This window comes from Delphinapterus leucas, chromosome 2, assembly GCF_059928025.1.
Source record: "Delphinapterus leucas isolate spDelLeu-1000000601 "Yukka" chromosome 2, BTC_Dleu_Yukka2, whole genome shotgun sequence".
Taxonomy (NCBI): domain Eukaryota; kingdom Metazoa; phylum Chordata; class Mammalia; order Artiodactyla; family Monodontidae; genus Delphinapterus; species Delphinapterus leucas.
Genome location: NC_143130.1, coordinates 180,033,329 through 180,058,969, shown reverse-complemented (window position 1 = coordinate 180,058,969; position 25,641 = coordinate 180,033,329). Strand labels below are relative to the sequence as shown.

The 25,641-nt window shown below is 66.5% G+C and overlaps 1 protein-coding gene across 2 annotated transcripts in view; it reads right to left on the bottom strand.

The window, feature by feature from the left end:
- Nucleotides 1-13,681: 13,681 nt before the first annotated feature.
- Nucleotides 13,682-25,641, bottom strand: part of KIF26A (kinesin family member 26A) — a 43,185-nt gene continuing 31,225 nt past the window's right edge. For both annotated transcript variants that reach the window (XM_022575952.3, XM_022575953.3), the window contains exons 6-16: nucleotides 23,867-24,079; nucleotides 23,241-23,334; nucleotides 22,693-22,955; nucleotides 22,396-22,579; nucleotides 22,117-22,279; nucleotides 21,626-21,788; nucleotides 18,148-21,004; nucleotides 16,989-17,194; nucleotides 16,862-16,882; nucleotides 16,344-16,494; nucleotides 13,682-16,148 (exon numbers count right to left, since the gene is read on the bottom strand). In XM_022575952.3, coding sequence (XP_022431660.2) covers nucleotides 15,967-16,148; nucleotides 16,344-16,494; nucleotides 16,862-16,882; nucleotides 16,989-17,194; nucleotides 18,148-21,004; nucleotides 21,626-21,788; nucleotides 22,117-22,279; nucleotides 22,396-22,579; nucleotides 22,693-22,955; nucleotides 23,241-23,334; nucleotides 23,867-24,079 — 4,497 coding nt within the window. In that variant the 3' untranslated portion in view covers nucleotides 13,682-15,966. The remainder of the gene's footprint in view (nucleotides 16,149-16,343; nucleotides 16,495-16,861; nucleotides 16,883-16,988; nucleotides 17,195-18,147; nucleotides 21,005-21,625; nucleotides 21,789-22,116; nucleotides 22,280-22,395; nucleotides 22,580-22,692; nucleotides 22,956-23,240; nucleotides 23,335-23,866; nucleotides 24,080-25,641) is intronic.

Below are 25,641 nucleotides of genomic sequence, written 5' to 3'. Positions count from 1 at the left end.
CTGCACCCCTGCACTAGGCCAACCCGTCCTGGAGGGCAGCTCAGGGGGACCCTCGTGCCGGCCATGAGAGGCACAGGCCAGAGGCTCCGCCACCTGCCACCTGCGGGAACCCCAAGGGCGTCACCTCCGCTGGGAACCTCAGTGCCCTCTCCTGGAAAGCAGAAACGGGCATCCCTGGGTCTGCACAAATGATTGTTCCTGATGCTACTTCCCCCCGCACTGAAAAGAGGTTCCTGATCTGACGTGTTCAACCCAGACGCCTGCCCCATGCCTGTCCACAGGCGCGTGTGTCGACGCACACACCCTCTGCAGGAAGCCTCTGGCTTCAGCCCTGCAGGTCCAGGGAGTGGCAGAGAGTTCCGAGGCCCGCAGGAGCGGTTCCCTGAGCCACAGACCCCAGGGCTTCCTGCCTCTTGGCTCTGGAGCCCCCAAGCCCCCAGTGGCCCTTCTGTGTCGCCCCCACCACACACACCCATGCGGTCAGCTCCAGGGAGCCCGGGCCGGTGTGCGCAGAGGTCCTGGATTGCTGTCCCCAGTTTATAGAGGAGAAAACTGAAGCTCAGGGGGGTCAAGGGACTTGCCAGGGGCTTGCCACACCCGGATGGCAGAGCCCTCCCTCTTCAGACCATCTGACCACTTCTAGGGACTGGCCTCGCGCAGGGCTCTGCAGCGGGGACAGGGTGAGACAGACCCGGCACCACGGCCCAGCATGACGACATATATGCTTCACAAATGGCTCGTGAAAGTCCTGAAAACCTGGCAGCTCTCACTGGCCAAGAGGAGCCGGCTCCCAGCATGGTCCCTGCCTCCATGCCTGCCTGACATGAATGAATGAACGGACGAATTCTGTGTCTCAGCCCAAAGCTTCCTTCTGGAGCTGCCTGTGGGCTCCCTGGACTGTCTAAAGCATTTCAGACTAAACAGGTTCCCAAAGCAATGTTGGCAATCCTGTAGTCCCGGGGCTCCCACCTCACCAGCCTCCTAAACCAGAAGGACTGCGGGTGAGGCCGTGGCCAGAGGCCCAGCACGCCAAACACCAGCAGGGTGCTGGGTCCAGCTCCCCATCCACTGGTGGAGGGTCTACGGAGAGACCTTGAGCTGCAGGGCAGGGATGCTGCGAGGGCTGAACGAGGTCTCGGGTGCTCAGTGGACCGCAAGGGAGGTGGACAGCACTTTGCTTTCCTCCCGAGGCCCCATCTCAGCCTGGCCACCCCGGATGGGCCTCCCCTCCCCCGGCAGCCAAGACAGCAGTGGAACTGAACTGCCCGCCTCGCCATGCACATCCTCTGCAATTACACCTAGCATCCTTTCTGCCAGGAGGACACTCACCCCTGCCTGTCTAGTCCTCTCTGCCTTCCAGGATCTCACTAAGTGTCTCCTCTTCCAGGAAGCCTTCCCTGACTACCCCTGCCCCAGGACCTCCCTTCGTCTGAGCCCCCCCGCATACGTTCTCTGACTTCTCTCCTGGCCTAGATCGCCTCCCAGACCGCAGGTCACTTGCTGGACCGTATGTCCTGCTTCTAGGACCTACGGGAGCTCAGCCTGAGCGCGGTGGGACAGGCACCTCTCCCCAAAGGCACAGCATCACTCCCGTGTTGATTGGGTTTGTGGGGCGGAAGCTGGGTCTCTGTGGAAGGTGCTCCCACCACCCTAGCTTTAGCCCGACCTTGACCGCTCACCGTACAGGGTATGGCGTCCCCCTCGGCCACAGAGCTCGCTGGGGCTGAGCTGAGCAACAGAGGACTCCATGCAAATATTTGTTTCGAGAAAGAGCAGGAGACCCTCAGGTGCGTCCATGAGGAGCACATCAGACGGACGGCGAAATCCACTGAGGGACTGCTCGGCTCGACCACACCGGGAAGCAACTCGGCAAACAAAGCAATGAGCAAAAGCAGACTAGAAAGAGCAGACCAGATTTCACGGGAGATACGTTGTCCTTTTGAGTGAGATGCTGAGTTGCGAGTACAGAGTACCTTCTGGCCTGTCACCGGGAGACACCCCGCCCTTCCTCCCTCCCCAGGATGGAGACACCTGGGTCTCTCCCGGTCATGCCTGAGAGCCGAGGGTCAGGACTGGTGTGGCCATGGGGTTGGGTTGGAGGCCTCAGGGGGCAGTGGGGAGCCCAGGTCACCCCAGGTTCTGGGAGGAGGATGGAGTTCCCACAGTGGGGCGGAGGGCAGGGTGAGGGGTGGGTTTGAAGAAAGAGAAAGCACTGGTTTGGATCCCGCAGGTCTGGGGAGTCCAAGGGGCACAGGGCAGAGGCCAGGGGTGGGGGGTAGGGGTGACAGAGTCACAGATCTGGGGACATGAAGCCACAGGGCGGAACAAGGTGGTCCTGGGGGAGAGGGGAGAGGGAGAAGGGCCACCAAAAGGACAGAGCAAGGACACCCACAGGGTAGGGCGGCTGAGGAACATCCCGGGAGGAGGCAAAGCACGGAGGGGAGGGGCCCAGATGCCAGGAGTGACACCATGTGGCACCTTCCCCTGCAGCCTGTCTGGGACCTCGGTGTGGGGAAGCGGAGGCTGGCCGGCCCTGAGCAAGGGGCCCCAACCCCTCCTCAGTCTCCCCCTCCTGCCTTGCCCTGGGGTGACGTCCGCTAGCAGGGCTGGGTCTCACCCTAGGCCCCGCTCCTGGGCTGTGGGTCCATTTGCAAGTCTAATCGCCCCGCTCCGCTCTGCCTTTCACACCCCATATATTGGCACGGGAGAGATGCCTGCCTGAGTGAGCTGTGTCTCTAAGCTCACAAGTATGGCGGCCCCTCCTCACCCGGCTTACAGCACAGGAGCCAGGAGGGAGAGCCCCCAAGGGGCAGGCGGGAAGGTGTGGGGAGAGAGCCTAGGCCAGGCTGGGGCCCAGGGGCCTTCCTGGAGGAGGGGGCTGGGAACACGCAAGGACAGGGCTGTCTCCCCACTCTGCTTCCCCACCTCCTGCAGCTCACATTGGGGCCACCCTCCACCCCGCCTCCCCGCTTCCCCGTCACGGCGCCGCCGCAGAGCGGGGAGCAGGTGGGGCCTCACTGCCCGGGGCTAGGAATTGAGCACTTCAAGGCGGCCACAGCTGGACATGAACACAGTGGGGACCCCGAGAGTGGCTCTGCGACTGCATAGGTCTCAGCCCTGCCCCTCCCCTCCATCCTGCCCGCTCCATCCTGACTCCAGCCCTAGAAGCTTCCCAGCCCCTCCCTCACTGCCCCCTTCCGAGCCCCACACCTGCTGCCTCCATGGGGACCCCTGGCCCACCGCCTTTGGGGATGCCCTTGGGGTCTGGGCCAGTCTGCCCAGGACTCTAGACTGGGAGGCCAGGGGCCCCTGGAGGCCCACCTGCCCCTTGCATGGCCAGCTGGGGCCAACAGAAGCTTCAAACAGAAAATCCTTGTACCAAACTCCAGCTTCCTTCAAGGGAAACTCCAAAGCAGCCCAAAGACCTGAGCTAGACCCTCAGATCCCCAGACCCTCAGATTCCTAAATCGTCCCACCCTCAGATCACAGACCCTGAGACACCTAGAGCCTCATTGCCCCAGAGCCCCAGACCCTGAGGCCCCTAGGCCCCCAGGCCCCATACCTGCAGGCCCTGAGACCCTCAGACCCTCAGACCCTGAGACCCCCAGACCCTCAGACCCCAGACCCCCAGACCCTCAGGCCCCCAGGCCCCCAGGCCTCCATACCTGCAGGCCCTGAGACCCTCAGACCCCAGACCCAAGACCCCCAGACCCCCAGGCCCCCAGGCCCCATACCTGCGGGCCCTGAGACCCTGAGACCCTCAGACCCCCAGACCCCCAGACCCTCAGGCCCCCAAGCCCCCAGGCCCCCAGGCCCCATACCTGCGGGCCCTGAGACCCTGAGACCCTCAGACCCCCAGACCCCCAGACCCTCAGGCCCCCAAGCCCCCAGGCCCCCAGGCCCCATACTTGCGGGCCCTGAGACCCTCAGACCCCAGACCCAAGACCCCCAGACCCCCAGGCCCCCAGTCCCCCATACCTGCGGGCCCTGAGACCCTCAGACCCCAGACCCCAGACCCTCAGGCCCCCAAGCCCCCAGGCCCCCAGGCCCCATACCTGCGGGCCCTGAGACCCTCAGACCCCAGACCCCAGACCGTCACAGGCACAGATTGCCCCCACGGCCAGAGGCAGGAGGGTCTCACTACCCTAGGCGCCACTGAGGAGCAAATGGAACTGGAGTTGACGGTTTGAGCAGAGCTCACGGTGAAGGCCTGGAGTAGATGAAAAACTTCAGGAAGTTTCCATCAGCCACCCAAAGGGACGGCCCTCACCTGTGCCTCACTCAGATCTCACCTACACCTTCCTCCCTGCAAGGCAGGCTGTCCTGATCCCAGCACTGGGCGAGGGGACACAGGGCGCCTGCCAGTTGGGGGGCAGGAGACACTGCCCTGCTGCCCGAGGCCCCGTTTCAGGAGGGGGTGCTGATGGGGGCTGAGAGGGAGGCATGGAGGCCAGAGTCTCCCAGAGAGCATGGCAGGTGGAGGCTGGCTCTGAGGCGCGGGGGAGGCAGCCTGAGCCAGCAGCCCCCAGACCCACCCCCTCCTCCCGCTGCCCCATTCCTGGTGCCTGGGGACAGAAAGGGGGCCTCCTGGGGAGAAGCCACCTTGTGATCTAAGTGCCAGGACCAGGCCTGGAAGCCAGACGCATGGGTCCTGGCTCATGGCACCCAGGGAGGGCCAGCCAGGGAGGACTGGGGCCGGTGACCATGGCTTGTGAGGACACTAAACGGGCCGGGGACAGAGCCCATCATGAGGGACAGAGGGAGGGCAAGAGGAAGCCGACAAGGTCAGGGGGACAGACAGGACAGGAAAGGGAGCTGATGGAGACCTTCGGCCTGGGCCCAGTCCTGGCCCCTCTAACTGCCCGGGAGACCTTGGCACGAGCCCGCGCCCCTCGCCTCAGTTGCCCTCCCCTTGCTGAACGAGGCTGTCCAGACTCTGCCGTTCGGAGCTGACAGCTGGCCCCCCGCCTCCACCAGACCCCGGGAAAAGAGCAGGAGCTACAGGAACTGTGGGGCAGCCCTCTCTGGAGCCAGGCCCCTCTCTGTCGTGGAGCCTGGAGGATCTGGAGGGGATCTGGAGATGAACATTTCTGGAGAAACAAAACCAGAGAGAGGATGAGGAAATAATCATTTTATAAAGGTGCGTGCCCCACAAACGGCATCCACCCGGCCCGCCAGATGGCTGCCCTCACCCTGGACAGTCCTGGGGCCCAGGCACCACCACCCACACCCATCTCCTGCAGCCTCCTGGACCCCCGCTCCTCCCAGCCCCGCGGCCCCGGCCCCTGGGGGGCTCCAAAAAGGAGGGGTTCCCCTACAGAGCTTCGTCACCTCAGCTTTGACTACCAGGAGCCTGGACCCCGGCCTGCCCCCACGGGAGACGGAGGGAGGGCTTCTCATCCCACCTGGCCCAGGACCAGCTCAGCTGCTGTCAGGGTTCTTAAATGACACTTAAAGACCCCTATGCAACCCAGCTGGGAGGCTGGTGAGGGGGCAGCTGGTCCACTGGCCTCCACAGACCAAGGTGCCCACTGGGCCCTGCTCTCTCAACCCCAGCGTCAGCCAAGGGCACCTGCCCAGCCCGGCAGCAGCTCAGGGGCCCTCCTGCTGCCCTGTTGGTCCAGAATCTGGACTCTTCATCACAACAGCCCCAGGCATCCAGCAGTGCCAAGTTTGGGACACCCAGCCCGCCCATCCTCTGCTCAAGTGTCACATGCTCACTGCTTGGAAGGTCACCACTCCTGCCACTGAGCCCCTGAGCTGGCCGGCCGGCTGGCTGTCCCTCCAGGACCGGGGGAGGTGGGGAAAGAGGCCGAGAGCAGGGCTCCTGGTGGGAAAGACTCCCCCAACATCGGGATTCCAAGAACTTTGACATGACGAGCACAGAGCATTGGGGCCAAACTCCCACGTGTGTGTGCGCACCTGCATGAGTGTGCGTGCGTGTATGTGTGCCTGTGCGCGCCAAGTAATAAATCTGTCCTTCCGGAGGAGGCGTGCTTCCCACCAAGCTCATTTTCCTCCTCAGCTTATTAACAAATCGCATGGCCTGACACGCGTCCCCCGGGACTGAATCTCCCCGTCCGATCAGCGTAATGTGAAATAAGTGAGCACCGCGATGCTCCAGCCGCGCTCGGCCAGCGGCCACCTCCCCACCTGCCACCCACCCGCCCCAGCCCTGGGCCCTGCCCAGGACTGGCTGAGTCTGGACCTTCCCCCGAGGGCTCAGAGCCGTGCCAGATTCCCAGCCCTCACTGCCTGTCGTGGCCCATGGAGGGGCCTGGGGTCCCCGGGACTGTGCCCAGGACCTCCTGGTTCCCCTCACACATCTGCCAGCCCTGGGAAACTGCCCCCCACCCCGACCCCTGCGTGAAGCTAACTGGGGGTCTTCAGGGCAGGCCCTCGGGGTCACCATGGTGTTTATAGGGAAACAGTGAACTGTGGGTAGAAGGGCCCACCCTCGGCTCACACAGGGATGGAACATGAGGCCAGCCTTGCCCTCCCAGGCCAGGCAGGGACACCAGCCCGCTTGTCCCGCTGCCACTGCTTCCCGGATTCCCGATTCCCTTCTGGCTGATGGAGAAGATGCTTTTCTCTCCAAGGAGAGAGAGAAGAGCACGGCAGGGGGCCAGCAGGGAGATGGGACCGTGAGATGCACCCCCCCCGCCCCGGTGCCTGGGTCTCGGAGGAGGGGTCACCTGCCGGGCCGCCCAGCTCACAGCCATCGGCTTTGCTGCTCTGAGACAACCCCACCCCAGACCTGGGGACCAGGAGGCGTGATTTCGGGGCCTCCGTCAGGCTGGGGTTCCAGGCCCCAAGGGCTCGAGAACGGGAGTCCCCAGCTGGAGCTCACCAGGCCCTGGGGGCACCTCGGCATCCCCCTGGCACGACACAGCCCAGAACAGTCCATCCTTGGGAGATCCCAGGCCTCCCGCTGCCCGCTGCACCCCTCTGAGTGGACCAGTGCAGGGTCCGGAGGCTTGAGAGACATGCGAACATCTAGGCTCACATCCCTGAAAGGGTTGGTCCTGCCCGGCCTCCAGAAAAGCCGGGAAACCCCCAGAAGGCCCCAGAAACCCAAGCCCGGAAGCGGTTGCAGGGAGCAGAGATGCCAGCCCACAGCTGCCTGAGTGTGGCCCTGAAGCCCAGGCAGGGCCGGGAGGTGCCTGACCTCGAAGGATAGGCTCTGGGTCACTGAATGCTCCCTCGGTCCCCCACACTGCCACCCTGAGGGACTGTCTGCTTATGCTCTTCACTTTCCCAGTGGCGAGACCGAGGCTCAGAGAGGTGAGGTCACTCCCCGGCCCAGCATCACACAGCAGGAAGTGCAGGAACCAGGCCACAGACCTGGCTCTGTCCTGCTCCGGAAACGGAGCTGGGGCAACGCTGCGCTTCCTGGCTGTGGGAGGGACGCCCGCCAGCATGGGCATGAGACCAGCCTTTTGTGACAGGCCCAGCTGGTGAGCGTGTTGGCTGAGCCTGGATCCCCGCCGAGGAAAGTCTCAGGCTCAGCCAGAGAGAGCCACCGGCGGACTATCACTTACAGAGGCAAGAGCAGTGTCCCCCTGTCTGCTGGGCGGTTTAGGGACCAGGACCCCAGAAATGGGCCACACATGTAGGCAGCGGGTGGTCTTGAAGTCAGGAGTGGCCAGCAGGCCTGGGAGCACAGTGGGCCCCGGTCAGCGATCTTCCCTGCAGCCCATCCAGGCAACGGCCACCCAGGTACCCAGAGGGGCTGAGGTTCTTGTCAGGGTTGGAGGCTGGGGGCTTGGTGGGAGCTCAAGGAGGGGTTGGTGAGACAGGTATGGAGACTCAGGGGATTCCAAACGTGTCCTGCTAGGACAGTCACTGATGCGTGGTGACCAGCAGGGACCGGCAGGTGACATTCACAGCTAAGCGGGCCCCCAGGCGGGTCAGTTTCCCATCCCAGGGCTGCCACTGCACACCCCCTCGGGAGACCCGCAGGGCCCTCATCAGAGGCTGACCCTTACACTGGACCCACCACCCTGCTTCTGGAGCGGCCCCCTCCCTCCATGGGCTGCCCCTCCCCCTCGCCTCCACTCATCCCGTAGGAGCCCCAGAGCTCGGCACGTCGTTAGAACTGTGTCCACTTCTGGGCAAATGAAATCACCCGAAGATGAGTGGCGAGAAATGGAGCCGGGACCTCTGCTCCTGGGAAGGAGGCAGCAGGCTCCCCGCGGGCTGGAGCGACACGGGAACCCCCGGGGGGAGTCTGGCTTTCGGGGCGTGCTGCGCACCCTGGGTGGATGGGGGCGGGACCGTGAGTCAGCCCTGCACTGATGTTAGAACAACAGAGGCGGGCGCTTGCTGACACAGGCGAAGAATTGTGCACATGGAGCCCCCGTGACCCTCACTATGGCCTTGTTGCCCTGTTTGGGAGATGGTGAAACCCCAGGTGCAGAGCTGGGATTCGCACCCAGGCTTGGTGCCAGAGCCCACCTGTAACCTTGACGCTCTGCCGGCAGCCTTGGGAAGCACAGTGCAGGACGGCCTCCTCACGTCTCCAGGCTCCAGGCCACCACCCACAGATCCCTCCTGCCTCCGTGCCCAGAAAGCCCCAGTTCCCTGCCGCAGGACCTGGGTCTCCATCTTCTGTCCCCCTTGGCTCGGCCCAGCCCAGGGCTGGGCACACAGGGCTTGGGAAGTCTCCACCACGGACTGTGTCCCACAAGAATTCCTTCCTGAAGCCAAATTGCAAGGACGTGGAGCAAGCACCAGTCTCTTCTCGACCTCAGTCTGGGGCCCAGATGGTGGCTGATCCGGGCCCGGCTCAGGGGACACAGTGTGGCTGGTGGATGGGCAGGCAGGGCCGGCTCAGCTGTAGATCATCCCCATCCGGTCCCGAGTTCTCAGCCGAGGCTCATCCTGCCTCGTAAAGATGCCAGCGAGCCCTGGGCCAGCACAGACAGGCCCACAAATCAGCACCGGGCACTGGATTTAGAGCTTCACCCCTCTGCCAGGCAGATCAGCCTCCCCAGGTGGCCACCGAGGCTGCAAGAAATACGGCCCCATGTCTCAGCTGCTGGAGCAACGGGAGAGATTTATTCCAAACCAAAGAGGTCTGTGTCCGCCGTCTGGGCGTCTCAGACACAGCCCGGCAGTGGCTCCTTCCACTGGAGGGGAAATCAAGGCACAAGAGGGGGACCTGCCTGGGACCCACAGTGCCACGTCTGTCTCAGGCCCCATACCCAGGGGTCCATTCTGGGGGTGCTCGGGTCACCAGCTGCCCCCAGGTTGGGAGTTTTCTCTCAGTGGAGCATCTAGGTCGTCTTCAGAGGACATTTGAAACCATTTATTAACCTGGACCATGTTTTCCCAAATCCTGAGAAAAGCAGGAGCCAGTGGGGGAGAGGCTGCCTTTCTCCAGATTGGGGGTGTGGGCAAATGGCTGTCCCTGGAGATGGCTGGAGGCGGTGGGCAGACCAGATGACCAATGGCAGGAGGCCTGGCTGCCCAGGGGGTGGGCGGCACATCCCAGCTGACCTCACATTCCCCAAGTGATGAGAGCGTGAAGGCGGGTATAGGGTGACCTCACCCTGGAGCCGCCCTATGGGTTCTCGGGGACGTCACTGCCCCTTCTCCGGCCCCGGGGCCGGGCCGGGTGGCCAGGTCACACCAGCTATTAGACCAGCATCGTCGGCACTGAGGCTACAGCCCCAAGCCCTCCAGCCAGCAGGCCGCCTCCTGGGTCAGCCACTGAGTGCACTGTGAGGCCCAGAGCCTGGCACCCGGCCTTGGAGGAGACGGGCCCAGCCTCGGGCAACCCCCAAGGACGCCATCACCGCTCCCAGATCGCCAGGGTTGCTCAGAGGTGGGGCCTGGGTGCCTCCCCGGCACAGTCCCTGTCCCCCGGAGCTCCCCTCCGCTCAGGGAGCCCCAGGAGGGGACCTAGGCTGACTGCTCCCCCCACCTGGGCACTCAGAGACTGCAGCGCCCCCAGGGCCTCAGCCCTCACAGCTGTCATCTCAGGGGCTCGGGGCCTCCCAGTGCTGGAGACCCAGGCCCATGGGCACAGAATGTCCAGTGGGAGGCTGGTGAGGACGCTGTGGCCACCGACACAGAGTCAGCAGAAAGGCCAGGCCGGGCGGGCCGGGGAGGGGAGGGGGCCCCGAATTTGCCACTGGATGGCTGGTGGGCTGCCCATTCCAGACTGGGCCACCCGGGGAGGGCACAAGGGCCTCCATGCAACCATCGAGGACTTTAAAAATGACTCCGGCCAAATGCAAGGGCTCCCAGTGGCCAAAGCTGGAGGGATTTGAGTAACAAAATTAAGTAGTATTGGGTTATAACCCAAAGTGTAAAATAAATGCCCGCAAGTCCACACCAGTAGATGCAAGCGACGGTGTCATTAGCAGCTCGCTTGGGCAGGGTGATTCCAAACCATCTGCGCAGGCGCCAGCGCCCTGCCACGCTGCTACCCTGGGCGGGGCCCGGGGCCAGAGAAAGGACATTAGGGAAAATCTGAACGGAGAATGGACTTCAGTTAATAATAATTGTCATTGTAACAAATGTACACCACCGCACCAACGTAAGATGTTAATATTAGAGGAACCTGGGTGTGGGGTATAAGGGAACTCTCTGTGCTAGCTTCTGAATTTTTCTATAAATCTAAGATAAAGTTTACTTTCGAAAGGTGATTCTGAAGCAAATACAGGGTAGCAGGAGGCTAGTTTGGTGCAGCTGGGTGGCGGGTGCATAATGAAACGCTGTGCTTGTCTCTGTGGGGGTTGTTTCTCCAGGAAAAGGGGGGGAGGGGGAGGGCAGGGGAGGGCAGGGGAGGGGAGGGAGGAAGACACACGTTCATGAAGGCCTCCAGGCCTGGCTACCAGGCCCGCCTTTGTTTGGAAGCCTGAGCAGAGCACTGGTGGTTTTTAATCTGGGATGAAGTAACCTGGTCAGAGGAAGTTTGAGGAGGACCCTCTGGCTGCCCAAGGCTGGAGTGGGGAGCGGAGGCGGGGTGGCCCCCGGGCAGGGCGGCGGGCACAGAGGGAGGGCCCACAGGGCAGGCTCCAGGTACAGCGCCTGCGGAGGCCCCGCCCCAGCTCCCACCCCCTCCCAGAAGACCCCTCCCCGAGACCTCCAACGTCCCTGTGAGCCCACCTGCCCCTGTGCCAGGCCACGCCGGACTCGGGAGGGGGAGACGCAATGCCCCTTGGCCCTTTGCCCGTCTGGTAGGGAGATAGGCCCTGGGCCTGGGCCTTCCTGTCCCCAACCTCAAGGGGCTGGGGGGCACAGGCCTTCCAGGGTCCCCAGCCCTGAGTTCCGAGTGGGGAGGGGCCTCCCTGAGCTCTTGGCGGCTCCATCCCCACCCCCACACCCCCACTCTACAGACCTGACCCACAGGAAGCCGGGCTTCTTGGCCAGCCCAGGGAATTCCTTCCCGGCCCCCTCCCAGCCTCCTGGGCTTCCTGTGTGGAAACGGACCCTGGATCCCGCCTTGGTAAACACAATATCATCGGGGAGAAGTCACCCTCCGAGCTTCCTGTTTGCTGGGCGCAGACTCCAGGGCCAAGCCCCGGCCCCCGGGGGCTCCGGGCACCCTGCTGGGGCAAGTAGCGGGGTCTCCACCCGTGAGACAAACCCTCCCCCACCCAGGGCTGCAGGGAGATCCACTGTGGGCCTCGAACTCCCCCAGGATCATGGGGCCAGGGATCCCAAGCGAGTGTCATGCACCCCAAGACAGGTGGTGCATGCACCCCTGGATGGCACCATGCACCAGGAGGCCGGCCAGGGGTTTGGGCCCTGGGGGGAGACCCAGGGGTGGGACAGACGCCCATCCATGAGCACCCAAACAGTGGCATAAACAGAGGCGGGAACCGAGGCCGCTACCCTCGGCTGCCCCTGCCCTAGACCCGGGAGAGCGCCAGGTGCCCCCCGAGGGGAGGGCGGGCGGCGGGTCACTGCTGTTTATTTAGGACCCGTCACTCCACCCCTGCCAGGCCACAGGGCTCAGGCCCAGTGGGAGCCCCACGGGGGCGGCTGACGTGACCTCACCCCCATTTCCCAGGGAGGACACAGGTCAGGACGGGGCAAGGCCGCACACCTGGCGTCACTGGGGCCAGAGCTCAGGAGACAGATGGCCTCACGGGCAGAGAAGGGCCCGAGGCAGGCAAGAAGCCTGCTGCAGCCCGGGCTCCAGAAGGCCTTGGGCAGTCTGCCAGGCTCCCACACCTCTGGTGCCACTGCTCTGATCCCTCCCGCCACCGTCCCCACTGCTGTCACCCTCCCCAGGGCCACGGCTTGGGTGACCACAGGAGGAGGCTCAGAGGACCGAACGCTCGCTCTTGAAGATCCAGACTCTTCTCCTGGCACCTGAAGCCCTGGGCGGGGGTCAGCATGCCCCTTGGTCCAGATGAGGGCCCAGGAAGGAGCGGGCAAGTCTCCCCCGGGGGCCGCGGGCCAGGTGCTCAGTTCCCGCCCCGCCAGCCCGCCCACCCTCCCTGGCTCAGGCCTGTTCCCAGCCACCGCTGGGCCTGGTAAGCCCCCCGCCCCTGGCCACCCAGCCCAGCCCGACCCCCCCCCCAGCCCCACCTCCCCTCGTGGCCTCCTTGTGCCCGGGGCTGGGGCGGGGGCGGGCGGAGCAGGCCTGAGCTCCGAACTCACAGATTGAGAGTCAGGCGGGCACCTCGGAGGCCGCAAAGGACCTCGCCTGGGTGGGCTCACACCCCTGTCCCCAGCAGCCCAGGCAGCCCCGCCCTCGCCCTCTGCTTCCACCCCAGACCCGGCTGACCCCCGGGGGCTCCACCGGGAGCGCCCCTCCTCCTCCCCTCCCAGGAGGAGGGACCTGCCCACTCTGGGTGTTGGCTTCCACAGATGTTGAATGAGAAGGATGCCCACAGACCCCTGCCCGCAGCATGACAGGGGGCGGCCCAGGCTTTGTTCAAGGAGCTGGGTCCCGTGCCACTGCAGCTTTCCCATCCGTAAAATGGGCATTCTCGTCCTCACAGCTGCTCCCCTGCTGGCTTCCCAGCCTGTAATGACAGGGCCGAGGGCTTTGATGGTCCGGATGAAAGGCCGCCCAGGCCCCCAGGCTAGCCCCAGGACAGGGGCTCCCGTCCAACAGAGCAGGCGCTGCCCTCCTGAGCCTACCCTGGCCTGTGGGAAGAGGGCTCCGCTGGCCCCAAAGGTCAACTGCCCCAGGCTGGGCCCGCTCCACAGAGACCCCCCCACCCAGGACAGGTGCCGGGGCGGGGCCCAGGAGGATCAAGGGCAGGAGGGGCCTCCTCGGTGAGAAGCAGGCTCTGGGCCCCTCAGTGACTGGGGGTCAGGTAGGGGAGCAGGGGTTTCTGCGCGGAAGAAAGGGACCCACCCAGCGTGCCCCACGCACCATCCCATCCCCCACACAGCCCAGGTGAGATGCCGCAGGGCATGCTGGGAGCAAGAGCACAGCCCTCAGAATGGATCCCGGGCTCACAGGCCAGCCCTGGTCCCTAAGCATGGAGCCCCGACCCACCCAGACCCCAGCCGCGCCCTGGTCCCTCAGGATGGAAGGGCCACCGGGCCAGCACCTCCACACAGGAAGGTCAGACCCTGGATCACCGGATCCACAGACCAGGGGGTCTTCTCAGCCCCTCCCTTCAGACAACAGGTCCTGAAAGGATATATCTCCCCATCCCACCCCAAGTCCCACCACACCTGTCCCAACCCCCAGAACCCCCCAAATTCAGTGACAGAGAAGAAGGCTTGGGAGGCATCAGGCTGGCCTCAGAAGAGAGAGGGAGAACCTGCAGGGTGGGGTGTGGGGTCCAGGGTCCCGGTGCCTCTCGGCTGACGTGCAACCCCGATCCCAGGGGCCCCAAATGCCATCGACAGCAGAGAGCAAGGAGGCAGTCCGGGGCGGGGGATCGGTATGGACGACCCTGGGGCTGGACCACGGGGGCCACACGGCCACACAAAGGACCGGGCCCGGGGAGGGTTCAGGGAAGCAGCTTGCAAACTGTTAAGTGCTCTCGGTCTTGGACCTGCTCTATCCCAGAGGGACACTCCTTGAGGCGAGGCCTCGTTCACTTGTTCGCTCGTTCATTCATCCAGCATGTGCCCCCGGGGCCCCACTGGGGTTCAGCCCTGTGCCCGATGAGGGGGTGCGGCCATGACTCAGACCCCACCACGCCCCCGAGGGGCCCCATCGAGGCCAGGAGACGGGCTGAGACCAAACAGGGTGTGACGTGCCGGGTGGATGCAGCCCCGGGCAGCCAGGCCACCAAGCAGGGGCCCCGACGCTCGCCGCCCGGAGGAGAAGTCCCAGGCGTACATAGGGGTTTGCGAGAGGCCCGGCTGGCTGGGAGGGGCCTCGAGGTGCCCGCGTGGCTGCCTGCGGTGGGGACACCCTGATGGGGCGGGGGCGGCAGCCAGGGAGCAGACAGGGCCATCGGGTAGGGCGGCCTGAGCACAGCAGAGAGGGGCGGAGTGGGGAGGGTGGCTGTGCTGGGTGGGGACCCCCTCCAGCTCAGGGGGTCCTGAACCTTGACGTGCCCATGGAGTGTCTGCTCGTCTACCTCCTGGAAAGGCAGGTGGGGGTCTCCCGCGGGGTCACCATGGCCGCTGCCAGGATTTCCCCAGCTAACATAAGCTCTGGGAAGGGGGCCAGGAGCCCACCAGAAAATGCTGCTTCCCATCAGCCCGGTCCCTGCCCCTGGCTCCCTGCCTCAGGACCCCGAGAGCCAGGCAACTCGAGATGGAGTGGCTGGGGAGGGGGACAGAGAGGAGATGGGGGCTTGCATCCCAGCCTGCAGGAGGACCTCCTCCCGGCCAGTGCCTTCTCGCCTACAACGCTGGTCCCTGCATGGGGATGCTGTAGGGTTTGTGGGCAGAGGGAGGGTCCCCTGCAGCCCCCTCGCCCCAGGACCCTCAGAGGACTACACGCCCAGTGAACTCAGGAGCCGCGTGAACAAGGGGTGCATCTTTTATTCACAAATAAAAGCTGTAGCAAGATATTATCTACACATTTGTACAAAGGTTTGGACAACCCTAGAAAACACATGACGATCAGAAAACAGAACCCGTAGTGACGGGAATGTCCCGCTCGTCAGCAGGCTCACCCCTGGTCTACATTTGGCAAGAAGTGCCTCCGAGGACCCTCGCCCTGCTTGGGGACCCCCCAGAAAGAGTCCGGCCGGAGTGACACCTTCCATAGAAAACCATAAAAACATAGATCATTTGTCTTCAAATTCCAACTGCAAATACCTCATTTATAGGCAAAACGATATAAAAATACGAACCTAACAGAACCTTTACAAAACCCTCCCCCTCCCCCTCCCATTTTTGTGTGTTGGTTTGTTTTTTGCTTGTGGTTTTGGTAAGAATTCCTGCCGTGGAAGAAGGCGCCAGGTGCCTTCAGCTCAACCCTTGGGCGCCGCCCTCCCGGTGACCTCAGAACAGAGCAGGTCCTGGGGAGAGGGGGGTCGGCCATCCCCGCCTGGAAGACCCCACCGGCTCAATCTGCACAGAGAACACATGCAGGCCGAGGGTCTGGAGACCACCAAGGCGGGCTCTGCTGAGAGGAAACAGCTATGAAAGAAAAGCAACCCTGAATCCTAAGCCAGAGCCCGGCGAGCCCGGGGCTGTCTTGCTACATGGAACTGCTTGGCTGTAAAGAAGGCGCGATCAGATCAAACAGTCGGGCCGGCGGCCCCAGCACACCGTCTGCTGGTGTCTTGAGTCCTTAGCACCAAACGCGAAAAGGAGAGAAATCCAGTCCAAGGTTAAAGGCACTTGCGTTGCTGTCTGGGGGCGATAGTCTTCCCCTGTCCTGCTCACTCGCTCCTCCGTCCACGTGCTCGGCCGGCCCCTCCCCTGCCTCACGCTCCATCGCCTCCAAGACCCGCGGGTCCCCACTGGACCCTCCGCATCCTCGTCCCTCCAACCCCCGCCACATCCTCGCTCCATCCCACGTCCCGTCCTCGAGCCCCCGACACCCCCACCCCCTCCCTCGTGTCCCAGTGCCCAGCCTCAGACGTCCACCTCCTGCGGCCCCGGGGCAGCGGTGGCGGCGGCGACGCTGATGTCGAAGCAGGTGACCATCATGACGCGGGCCTTGCACAGGTTCACGCACTGCTCCAGGGCGGCCGTGGCGCGCTCCAGGGCCGCCAGGTACTCGGCCGACTCGGGCTCCAGCTCCGGGTCCACCTCGACTGGGGATGGACGGCAGACCGCTGGTCAGGCCGGGGTCCCCGCAAGGCCCAGGAAATGCTTCTCTCCCTCCCAGCCTCTGGGTCCCCACCTGGGACAGGGTGAAGTGGCTGGACTGGGGGCGCAGGTGGGGCGCAGAGCCTGGGGTCCTGCACCTGCGCCTCCCGGGGTGTGGGGGGATGAGCGGGGAGACTCACACTGCTCCAGCCAGCGGCCGGGCTCCACCATCAGCCGGCCCTGGGTCTCAGCCAGCTCCTCGCGGAGCGCCTCACGCTTGGCCCACACCTCCTGCAGCCGCTGCTGCCTACGCTCGGCCAGCCGCAACTTCGCACTGACGCACACCGGGCCCTGGGCGGCGGGGACGGCGACGGGTGGGCTCAGGCACGGAGGACGGCCTGCTCCCAGGGGCTCCGTGAGCCTCGCTCCACCCCCCGGGCCCGAGCAGGCAAACAGCAGGGCCTCAAAGGCGGGCAGGGGGTAGGACCTGGGCCCCTCCTGCCCGAGGGAGCTCACGCCACGTGCTCCCAAAGCAACCCGTGCCTGTCTGGAACCCGGGCCCAGGACGAGTGGGCACGGCGGTGGGAAGCACGCCCACACCCCAGCGTAACTCCAGGGCACGAGAGCGGTGGCCTCAGGACCCCTCCAGCCCCCCACTCGGCCCACAAGGGCCATCGGGAGATGCCAGGGGTTCAGGGCTGAGCGGGGCCTTTCCTACCTTCTCTGCATTCTGGGAGGGCTGTGGACAAGAGGGCAAGATGAGGTCAGTGGGCTGCCCTGCCACACCCCAGGGGCCCACCCTGCCCTCCCAGGACCACCTGCCCCCGGACTGCCCCAGCCCCGACCTCGGCCGGGTCCTCCCTCGGGGGCAGGCAGTGCCGCTGCAGGCGCTCCACGTCATCAATCTCGTACACCTTGATCTCAAAGGGTTCCTTCAGCGAGCCAGCCAGGGGCAGTGGCAGGTCCACCCACTGGCCGGGGAGGCTGGGCTTGCGGCCCAGGGCAGCAGCATCGGGCAGCGGGGCCGGGATCAGCCGTCGCCGCTGCAGACCTGCAACAGAGAGCCGGGCGCTGGGTGAGCAGAGGCCGAGCCCCAGCCCTCAGCCCAGGACCAAGACGGGCGCCTGGCTGCGGTTCTGACAGGCAGAGCCCACGGGGGCCCTCCCAATCCTGAAATGCTCAGCCTAGCGCCGGCCGGAAACCCGGCTACCCCTGCCCGCCCGGTGGAACAGATGGGCTCCTGTCCCCCAGCCCCTCCCCCAGCCGGCCGGGGACGGCCACACCCTCCCTACTGGACAGCAGCCTCAGGGTCACACCCGCCAGCCCTGGAGGCAGCCCTCCGACAGCCTAAGGGGCCACGCTGCTTCCTAATCGCAACCGTCTCTACCGCACCGCCTCCGGACAGGCTCCCAAGCCAGGCCCATGCTTGTGGCACCAGCCACATCTCCCAGCACACCCCTCCCTGCTCCCCACGCCGGCCTCCTGCTTTCCCAGCCCACCTTCAGCCAGGGCGTGCCTCCCCCGCCCTCCCGGAGAACAGCAGCCAGTGGCCAAATCCCCCCAGCCACACACAGCATGAGAAACAGGCCCACACTACCCAGGCCCCCAGAGACAGAAGGTCCGGGGGCTGGAGGCAGGAACAGCACAGCAGGGGGCTCCCAGGCAGCTGGGCACCAGCCCCGGGGGGGGAACACCAGGCTTGGAGCCCCAGACCCAAGTCCTCTCCAGGCTCCCCATGCCTCAGCAGGGTGCCCCGTGTGGGCCCACCCCTGCCAGCCCGCTCTGAGGGCATGGGGACCAGCCTCAGAGGCAGCGTAGGGACCAGAGAAGGGCACACGCTGGGTGCGTCTACAGACGGTAGAGGCTGCACACACCTACAGCCTGAACAGCCCCAGGCACGTCTATGAAACCGTGGAGGGCCGCCTACACTGGGATCCACGAAGGTGGTGCCCGGCTGTCAAGTGCGGCCGGGCCCGGGCCCTGCAGGGGCTGGGCCGCACCCACCTGTGGCCCTCTTCTTGGGGGACTTGAGGCTGCGGGAGCGGGCGCCCGGGGATGCGGCCCCACTGTCGCTCATTGAGTCAGGGGCCGAGGAGGCGCTGCCGGTGGCCTCGCTGTCGCGCATCATGCTCTCGTAGCCGCTGCTACCGCCGCTGTGGTAGAAAAGGGCCGTGCGGCCCATGGCGGGCGGCAGCTCCCCGCTCAGCACGCTGCTGTTGTCGCTGCCGTGGCCGCTGCTGTAGCGCTGCGGCCGCCGCGGGGCCGTCACCTTGCTGTATGGAGAGGGCAGCACCGGGCCCGCGGGCGGCCGCTCTTCGGACACGTTCACGCCGCTGTCATTGCCGCTGTCCGAGTCGGCCGAGCCCCACAAGGGGCCACTTCGGCCGTGGCCTCCGCCGGCCGCCAGCTCGTTGACACGGCTGTGGGCGGCCCGGAGCGCCTGCTTGGTGCCCATGATGGTGCCTCGGCTGGCCTTGGCCCCAACGCAAGGCACCACTCGCGGGGCAACCCTGGGGCCCGTCACTGGGGCCCCAGGGGTCCTGCCCGCCACAGGGGCCAGCGGCTTCACTGAAGCACCCAGAGCCCTGGACCCGCCTGCCGCTGGGCTGCGGCCCTTGCCCCCGCTGGTGGGGGGCTTGGGGGCCCCCACGCCCTTGGCCGGGCTGCTCCTACAGGCAGGAGCGGGCCCAGGCGTGGGGCTGGCAGGCGGCACACCCAACCTGGGCACAGCCCGGGCCGGCCTCCCGGGGCCTTCCCTGGCCTTGCTGCTGCCGTGCACCAGGCCCTCCTCGCACCGCTCCAGAGACCCGTGAGTGGCAGGACGGCACCCTGCCTCTGCCTTGCCAGCCCGGGCCTTCAGGCTGGACGTAGCCCTGGGGATGGAGTGGTCGGCCCGGCCGCCAGGCCTGGCCTCCCCCTCCCCTCGGAGGAAGGTGGCAGCCCCAGCCCAAGCCAGGCTCCCGGCCTGGGGAGGGGCCGGGGCCGGGCTGTTCTTGTGCTCCAGGCTGGACTTGCGCACCGGCGGGGCCGGGGGGGCCGCCCCCCCGCCAGGCCGCGGGCAGAGGTCCCCTTTGGAGGCCACACTCTTCTTGCTGCTGGAGGTGGCCTTTGGGCTGCCCAGGCAGGCCGCTGCCTCGGCCGAGGCGTCCCCGAAGGATGTGGAGGGCGTGGTCACACCCAGCGTGGTGGCTCCCCTCCGCAGCGGTGGGATCTGAGCCACGGCCTCTGGCCTGTGGGCTGCCCTGCCCACCTCACAGCCGTCCACCACCCTCCGGGCACAAGCCAGCATCGGGGCCAGGCCGGGGGCCCTGCTGGCAGAGGCCAGGGGCAGCAGGCCACATTCGTCCGCCCGGAGAAGCCAAGGGTCCTCGAAGAGGCCTCCAGGGCCAGGCGGGCCCAGGGCCAGGCGGGGGCAGCCCACACGACCGGCCGCTGAGGTAGTCCTCGGTTTGCGGGGAAGGCTGGAGTGGATGGTTGGTGCTGGGGTGGCCCCCCGTGGAGACGCAGCATGGGGCTCCCGGCCAGGTCGGCTGGCAGCTGCCGTGGCCTCCTCCGTGGGACAAGGACTGTGGGCGGGGCCGGGACTGTCCGGTCTGTCCTGCTCTGAGAACTGAAAGCTGCTTCCCTCCAAGGAGCCATCCAGGATCGGGGAGCCCAGAGGGTCAGGCCCCGCTGGCGAGCCAGGGCTGAAGGGGTCTGGGCTGGCCCGCGAGGGAGGCCGCGGGGCGGGGCCGAGGCTGTCGGCCGTGCGCACGCTGAGCTCGCTGAGCCACGAGCTGGCGCAGGAGCCGCGGCTGCCGTCCGGGGCCCCACCGGGCGCCTGCGAGGTGTACGCGTCGAACTCGTCGTTAATGCTGCTGACGATGCTGACGGGCCTCGAGCCCGAGGCCGGGGCCTGCGGGGAGCAGCCGCTGCCGAGGCCGGCCAGGCTGCAGGGGCGCCCAGGGCCGGCCAGCCCCCCCAGGGACAGCTCCTCCACCAGTGTGAGCACCAGCTCGTCCTCGCCGTTGAGCTCCACGGGCTGCTGCAAGGTCACCGTGGCGGTCAGCAGGCCCCGCTCCAGACACTGGCCGCGTGCAGAGGGGCGGGGGCAGCCCTCCTGCCCGCTCATGCCCACGGGGGGCGTCCGTACCACACCCACACTGTCGGCTCCCCCAGGCTCCTCCGGGGCCCCGCCAGCTTCCAGCTGCCGAGGCAGTGGGGGGGCCGGGCTGGGCAGCGGCCTCCTGCCTCTGCCCCCCGTGGCCTTATCCAGCACAGGCAGCTCGGGCCTGGCACTGCTGTCCTCTCTCTGGTCACCACCAGCCTTGGAGGGCTCTGGGGCACCCCGGTGGGTATCTGGGCCGGGGCTGCCGCGAGGCGTGCTGGCGGCCAGTGGGGAGCCCACGGCTTTCCTGGGGGCCGCGGCCTCGGACAGCGAGGGCTTCCTGCCCCCGCGCGCCGGGCTAGCCTGGGCTCCGCTGGTGCCACCCAGGCCTCCTGGGGGGCCCTCGCTGCCGTGGACGCACTCCAGCCGCTCCTGCAGCTCCGCGAAGGTGCTGCAGCGGAAGTGGTCAGCGTCACGCAGGCCCCGGGAGGGGTGGCGGCGGCTCAGTGAGGGGATGATGGGCACAAAGTCGGGGGGGCCCTCGCTGTCCGTGAGCTCGCGGTCCGACAGCGCCGCCCCCCCCGGCCCCACGTAGATGACGGTGTCGCAGGACTGCTCGCTGCTGGATGAGTAGTCGGGGTCACCGGGTGAGCTGGGGGCCAGGCGGTCGGGGTCTGGGGCTGCAGAGCGCGGGTGGAAGGGTCGCAGGTGCGAGGGGCGGCGGGCACGGCCTTCCTCGCAGGAGCTGTCCCCACCCGAGGAGCTGGACGCGTACTGGGGACAGAGCAGGCCCACCTGAGCGGCCTCCCCACCTGCCCCCCCTTCCCCTGCACCCCAGCCGCACACACCACGCTCCAGTGAAGGAAGTGACAGCGCAGCCACCAACCGTGTCCCATCAAGCACTGGACCGGCACAAAAGGTCTCCGGCCGCGAACATAACCGGACCTCCTCAGCAACTTCCAAGGAAGCACTAAGCCGAGTCACAGGGAGGTGAGAACACGTGCCCTCAGCACATGGCGCATAAGTGCAAACCCAGGATTCAGACCCAGGGCACCCCAGGGTGCCCCTAACTCCACGCTCTGGCCCGACGGAGGGCTGCCTGGGTCATGCCCTGCTGGACCAGGCCTGGGAGGGGTACAGGCCACGGGCATCCCACCAGGCTGCCCCGAGCACACACCTACCCCTGGGCCAGGCAGATAGAGGCCAGACAACCACAGCCCCCAGTGCGAGCAGGTCCGGTTCTGCTTGGGGCGACCTCGAGCCTGGGCCCCGCCGCCTCTGGGCAAGGCCATGTGGGCACAGCCCTGTGACCCCAGGACGCGGGGCCCCAGCACCCCCACCATGCAGGCAGGGGCCCTCGGGGAGAGGGAGGGGCAGGTGGGAGGCGGAGCCAACCTTGACCTTCTTCCTACGCAGGCGGTGGAGGTGGGCGGCCAGCTGCACGGTGCTGAGCGTCTCGGCGTGGCGGGCGGGCGCATCGGAGACGTGGGCAATCATGGTGGTGCGGCAGTTGGCGGTGGCCAGGGTCTCCCGCAGCAGCATGGTGAGCCTGTGCTCCCTGGGGGCCGGGGAGGGGTGGGGGTCAGGGGCTGAGGGCCCAGGAGGGATGCCGGGTGGGAGGCTGGGCGTGTGGGCTGCCGCAGGGCCTCTCGCTGGACCAGGGTCAGGCCTGGAGCCTCGGGGTCAGGGCTGACCCCCACCTCTGTTCCCCACACCCTGGGCGCCAGGACCCCCCCCCCGCCCCCAGCCCTCGGGCAGCAAGGCCCGTCAGGTGATGGAGGAGCAAAGAACTGAGGGGCTCAGGGACCACAGACACGCTGGACACGCCTGACGTGGGCTGGGCTGGGCTGGGTCCCCAGGGCCCCGGCCAGGAGCCCACCACTCACCTGTAGGGCACGTGCTTGGCTCCGCTGACCAGGGCCAAGATGACGCTGCCCAAAGCCGACAAGGACAGATATGGCGGGCCCCCGGGGGCCTCCCCACCCCTGCCAGGTGCCCCCTCACAGCTGCCGAAGTCAATGAGGTGCAGGCGGCTGCGGCCTCCAGACACTGAAACCACAGGGCAGGAGGGTGAAGGCTCGGCCGCAGGGCACCCACACCCGGGACAGTCCCGCCGAGAGGGAGGGCGGCCGGACCCACACCACGCAGGCGCCACGGCCACCTACTTCCACCCCTGCCGCACTTCTCCACACGGTACTGGTACACGTGCAGCGTGAAGAGCATGTGCGAGCTGCCCAGGGCGTCCTCGCCACCGCCGGCCTGGCGGGCGCTGCGCGCAGCCAGTGCCGCGTCCAGGTAGAAGGCCGCCTTCTCAGCCGTGGGCGCCCGCAGCTCGCTCTGGCTCTGGAGCTGCAGACAGACGGACAGCGGGGATGGCGCCTGAGTGGCTCGGGGCCGAGCCGCCACCCCCACGCGGCCCCCAAGCCCGCGGCCCTGCTCCCCGCACAGCGGCCTCGGCATACCTGCGCCCCGCAGACGGGGTCCTCCCGCAGGTACACCCCCGGGGACTGGGTGTCCTGCAGGCTGCTGGAGGCCACCTCGGCCAGCAGGTCCCGCAGGCTCTGGTCCCGGCCGCACACCTCCACGGCCGAGACGCGGACGGAGAAGCGGGCGCCCACCCTCTCCTTGCGCTCGTCAATGAGCCTGAAGAGCCAGGAGATGGCGCAGGGCACGATGCCCAGGCTCTGGGGCGAGCTGTCCTTCCCGATCATGGTGTAGGACTTGCCTGGGGGCCAGCGTGATGAGCCCTCAGAGCCCAGCCAGACCCGGCAGCTGCTTCCCTGGCCCTGCCCGGGGCCCTCAGGGCCAACCTGGGGCCGCTGAGACCCTGGGGGCCTCTTCTGACCCACTCCGTGGCTCTACGCTCTAGGCCTACAGGGTTTCAGCTTCCTCTCCACAAGCCCCCCGCCCCAGGTGCCCACCTGCTGCCCATATGGGATATGCCCACCCCCCACCCCACCCAGAAACGGCGCCCAGCGACTGCAGAGAGGGGATGGTAAGGGGCATTTACCAAGGCTCACGTGGCCAAAGGAGAAAATGCAGCCATCGGCCCCACTGACCACCGACTGAAGCACGTCGGCCACTGTCCCCGAGCAGACCTCGGCCTGGGGGAAAGGCACAGAGTCAGGCAGCCACTGACCTCCCGCCACTTCTGTCTCATCACGTACAGACGGTGAGTCCACAAGGTGGCCGGGAGGGCGCCCAAGACCAAGGACACAAAAATCTCCACGTGGACACACGACACACACGGACCGGACATGGACACACACACACAGCATGAACCAGCCAGACACAGCTGACAGGCACACGCAGTGTGCACGCACACACAGAAGTCACAGTGCCCTCGCGGCCACGCCGGGCACACACCATGCTGCACGCACGCACGGCACACACGGGACGCGTGGAGGAGCATCTCTGGGAAACAAAGCACCACTCGGAAAGCTTCCATGGGGCATGGGCTCTGAAAAACTTGGCCTGAGAACCAGGCCAGGAGCTGGGTGGAGACACCACGAGGGCTGGGGAGGCCAGCGAGGAAGGGGAAACACAACCGGCCTCCCCACCCCCCACCCCACCCCCAGCCCCGGCTCTGCACGGGAAGGCCCCGCCCCCACCCGAGGCCGCCACTGTCACCCTCACCTGCTCCGAGTCCTGGGGGAAGACGGCATCGAAGGCAAACATCTTGGGAACGGCAGCCGTGGTGGCGTGTCGGGGACCCGTGCAGCCTGGGGGCCCCGTGGCCGGGTCATAGAGGGTCACCTGCTTCTTCCTCGGGTCCACCTTCAGGAAGGACGTGGACTCGGCCAAGCGCTGGGCCCCCTGAGCAGGCCAGATCCGCAGCACGACCTTCACCTGGGGAGGTGGGCAGGGCGGGCATCTGAGCAGCTGCTAAGCGCACGGCAGGAGGGGCTTCACGCAAATCAGGAGAGTGGGCCAGGCCCCGGCGTGGGGCCCCCGCCGCAGGAACGCGGCACCGGCACCCCAGCTCCAGGCCAGAGCGCCTCCCACATGAGGTCAGCCATGCAGGGAGAAAACGAGGGCCAGCGAGAGGAGAGGCTGGCCGGGAACAGAGCGCGTCAGCACAGCGCGGGGGGCACAGCGCAGAGGGAGAGCAGGACAGAGGGAGCACACTCCAGCTGCCCCAGTGAGCAGAGAGACAGAAGGACGAGGACGGGACCCAGAGCGCACCCCACCTCGATCTGGGGCTCCTCCACACCCTCTCGCTGACTCTGAGGCAGAGCCAGCACCAAGGGAGCTGAACCCAAAGACAGGTCTCTGAGAGCAGGGTCACCCCACACAGGCACGCCCCGCTGGACCAGCCGCCATGGCGACCCACCCCCCAAGCCCGCACAGGCTTCAGAAGGGGGAGGGAACACACTCAGAGAGGTCGACTGTCTCACCCGTGTCACACAGCCTGCCAGTGGGTCTCCTGAAATCCCAAACCCCAAATCTGAGGGCGGAGAGAGAGGGGCAAGCAGATCGGGGCAGCAAGACCCGGCCCAACCAGACAGGAAGGCACAGGCCCCGGCCCGCCCACAGGGTCCCCTCAGAGCCCCACGCACGCTCCTCCGAAGGTGTGTCCTCCACCCCTGATGCGGAGGACAGGGGCCGCTCACAGCCGGGGCCTCCCCACACCCCCAGCTCCCGACACCCGTGCACCGCGGCCAGGCAGGCCGCTGAGGGGAGGGACAAGTGCCCCACACCCCGGCCCCCCACGTGTCTGTCCAGCCTCACCTCCTCCAGGGAGCCCTTTCTCCCAGCTCCCAGCCCCAAGCCAGAGGCCTTCAGAGCCCTGGGCACATCCTCCCGTGTCTGCACCTCAGGCGGTGGGCGGGCAGGAGTGTGTGGAGTGAAGGAAGGACAAAGACGCGGAGGGGGACGGGCCTGACGCCTGCGGTGCCCTCAGGGAGAAACGGGATCTGGTGCTTCTGACCCCAGAGCCGCTCGGAACCCCAAGGACACCTGGGGAGACTCAAACCCCTCGGACACCTGTGGCAGGACTCCGGGTCAGCAGGACGCCAGAGGCAATCCCACTGGCACAGAACCCGGAAGGAAGAGGGCGGGATGATCCCAGAGGAGACGGGCATCCTGAATCCCCAGGCCAGGGGAGATGGTGGAGCGACGAAGCCTGGGGTGGGGGCCCGGGGTGGGGACAGAGCAGAGCTGGACAGGGCTCGGCTCAGCTCAGGGCCCAACAGGCCACCAGGCAGCCTCTGACACTGTGAGTCCCCCAAACACAAAAGCAGATGCAAGGCTTGCCCGTGCTCCCTGCCCACGTTCATGCCAGCTCCTGGGGCTGGACTACCAGCCCCAAGGCCCTCAAGGGAACAGAAAGCTCAGAGGGGAGGGAAGCCAGGAACCAAGATGCAGGAGCCCAGAACAAGCGACACTGCAAACACCCCCAAACCCACGTG